Raw genomic sequence first — 2,466 nt, 5'->3', positions numbered from 1 at the left:
CCCCCCCCCTCTTCCTCCGCTTCCTTAACCTCCTGATGAATGATGCCATTTTCCTGCTGGACGAAGCCATCCAGGTGGGGCTCAGTGCCATGCTGTCCGAAGCAGTGCAGAGCCAAGGCGAGCAGGGGGGCTGAGCAGTGTGCTGGAAGCTCTGCCTGCTGCTCGTCTGGACTGAGTGAGCTTTGGACAGCCTCTGCGGGTTTGTATGTCAACCCCCGCGACCTTTTTGCGGGCGCCTGGTCTGGGGCGAGGCCTTTTGTCTCCTTCGGGTTGCCAAGGTGGATGCCGAGGGAACTTGTGTCCCAGTGTGTGGTGACTGTCTCCCTGCGCCTTTCAGAGCTGCTAGAAAGGAGTTTTTTGGGGAGCTTTCACCTGCCACAGATGTGATTGTTGGGCAGATAGGATGGGCGACACGGATATTGCCCTTCTGGTTGCGAATGTTTACTGACTTTCTCTGGTTCCCCGCCCAAACGTACGCTCTGGGGTCTATGAAACGTGGTTGCGTGAGGCCCTTTCAGACACCCTGTGGTACCTGCTGCACCCTGAGCTGGCCCCTCAGTGCAGTGTGGGCCCAGCCTGGTTAGCAGTCTGTCCTCCCACTGCCGCCCTGCCGTGTCGTTGCAGTACCTCAGCAAGATTAAAGTGCAGCAGATCGAGAAGGACCGCGGCGAGTGGGACGCGCTGTCACAGGAGGCTCGGCGTGAGAAGGAGTCAAGCCTGCAGATGTTCGGGCAGCTGGCACGCTTCCACAACATCATGTCCAACGAAACCATTGGCACGCTGGCCTTCCTGACCTCGGGTAGGAGGAGCAGCCCTGCTGTCTGCCAGGACCGTTGGAGCAGGGCGGGATTGCTGCGGGGCTCAGAGAAACACTCGTTCCTCTTGCAGAAATCAAGTCCCTGTTTGTGCACCCTTTCCTGGCTGAGCGCATCATCTCTATGCTCAACTACTTCCTGCAACACCTAGTTGGGCCTAAAATGGGAGCTCTGAAAGTCAAGGACTTCAGTGAGTTTGACTTCAAGCCGCAGCAGCTCGTGTCTGACATCTGCACTATCTACCTGAACCTTGGGTAGGTGGCAAGGGAGAACTGGCGCCAGGGGTGGCAGGAGCTGCCTGGGAGCTGTCTTGGGGACCTCCTAGCCAGCAGAGCCCCAGGGACCCCTCTGCTGTAGGGTGGGACCTTCCTTCTGGGAAGAGCACTTGCGGGACTGCTCAATCCAACTCATCTCTGGCTGCAAGCTCCTTGCTGTGTTGACACAGCTGCTGTGGGGACTGTCTTTTGCAGCTGGATGACCATGGATTCTTAAACCTGTGCTCTCTTTTACCTGGTGGTCCAGGGATGAGGAGAACTTCTGTGCCACGGTGCCCAAGGATGGCCGCTCCTACTCTCCGACACTCTTTGCTCAGACTGTCCGGGTTCTGAAGAAGATCAACAAGCCTGGCAACATGATCGTGTCCTTCAGTAACCTGGCCGAGAGGATCAAGGTGAGAACTGGGGGGAACTGAAACGCACAAGAACACAGTAGAGCTGGTTCCTGGCATCCGTTTCCATCTGCATGTCATGGTGCCTGTGCTGTAGAGCTGGACCTCTGGGAACGGGGGTTCCTCTGGGGCTCAGGCAGGGGGCCAGGAGGCCTGCTGGCCCTTGTGGGCCTGTCGCTGCTTCGGCTGTGAGCTGGGAGCAGATCTGGGTTTGAGAACAGAGAGAGAGCACTCCTAAAAGCGGCGCTCGGGGCCAGTCTCTTGCAGACCGGCAGCAGCAGGAGGAGGAGACGTACGCGGACGCCTGCGATGAGTTCCTGGATCCCATCATGAGCACCCTGATGCTGGACCCCGTGATCCTGCCCTCCTCCCGTGTCACTGTGGACCGGTCGACGATAGCCCGGCACCTCCTCAGGTACACACACGGGCCTCCTCCCTTCCCACTCTGTCTGAGGATTGGTGACTCTTCCTGGCCTGCCTGTGTGATTTTCATCCCAGTGCCAGGAACATCCTTGATGCTTTGTCTTTCAGCGACCAGACAGATCCTTTCAACCGGAGCCCCCTCACAATGGACCAGATCCGACCAAACACAGAACTCAAAGAGAAGATCCAGCAGTGGCTCGCAGAGAGGAAGAAGCAGAAGGAGGAGCTGTAAGCCATGACGGACTGAGCACCAGGATCTCAGCCCTGGCTCAGTCACTGGTGCAGGGGAGCAGCTGCAGCTCTGGAGCAACTCGTCACCTTAACCAATATTGCAATTAGTGGATTGCCATTGCCTCCGTGGTCCCGCCTGGGACCTCTCCTTCCACCCCTTGTTCTTTCTATTCCTTTCAAGACTTTCTCTTGAATACTAAGACTTTCCACTGCACTACAGCTTTGAGCCTCTGCCCTGGGGAAAAGCCACAGCCTCCTCTGTGTGGCCCCACACCCCAGCCCTTGGTTACTTGTTCTTTGTGTTGGCCACGTCTTTTCCCGTGACGCCGA

At 57.5% G+C, this 2,466-nt stretch overlaps 1 protein-coding gene across 1 annotated transcript in view; it reads left to right on the top strand.

Annotated features, from left to right (window-relative positions):
• The window catches only part of UBE4A (ubiquitination factor E4A), a 7,118-nt gene extending 4,981 nt beyond the window's left edge, over positions 1 to 2,137 (top strand). The window contains 6 exon segments of the mRNA XM_008950135.1: positions 1 to 74; positions 625 to 799; positions 889 to 1,069; positions 1,338 to 1,485; positions 1,740 to 1,897; positions 2,014 to 2,137. The exon segment at positions 1 to 74 is cut by the window's left edge and continues 11 nt beyond it. Of these exon segments, the coding sequence (XP_008948383.1) occupies positions 1 to 74; positions 625 to 799; positions 889 to 1,069; positions 1,338 to 1,485; positions 1,740 to 1,897; positions 2,014 to 2,137 (860 nt within the window).
• The last annotated feature ends 329 nt before the right edge of the window (positions 2,138 to 2,466 follow it).

The sequence above is a fragment of the Merops nubicus genome, unplaced genomic scaffold, assembly GCF_000691845.1.
Source record: "Merops nubicus isolate BGI_N331 unplaced genomic scaffold, ASM69184v1 scaffold44541, whole genome shotgun sequence".
Lineage (NCBI taxonomy): Eukaryota > Metazoa > Chordata > Aves > Coraciiformes > Meropidae > Merops > Merops nubicus.
Note: the sequence above shows the minus strand (reverse complement) of the source record. Positions and strands in the feature narration are given on the sequence as shown.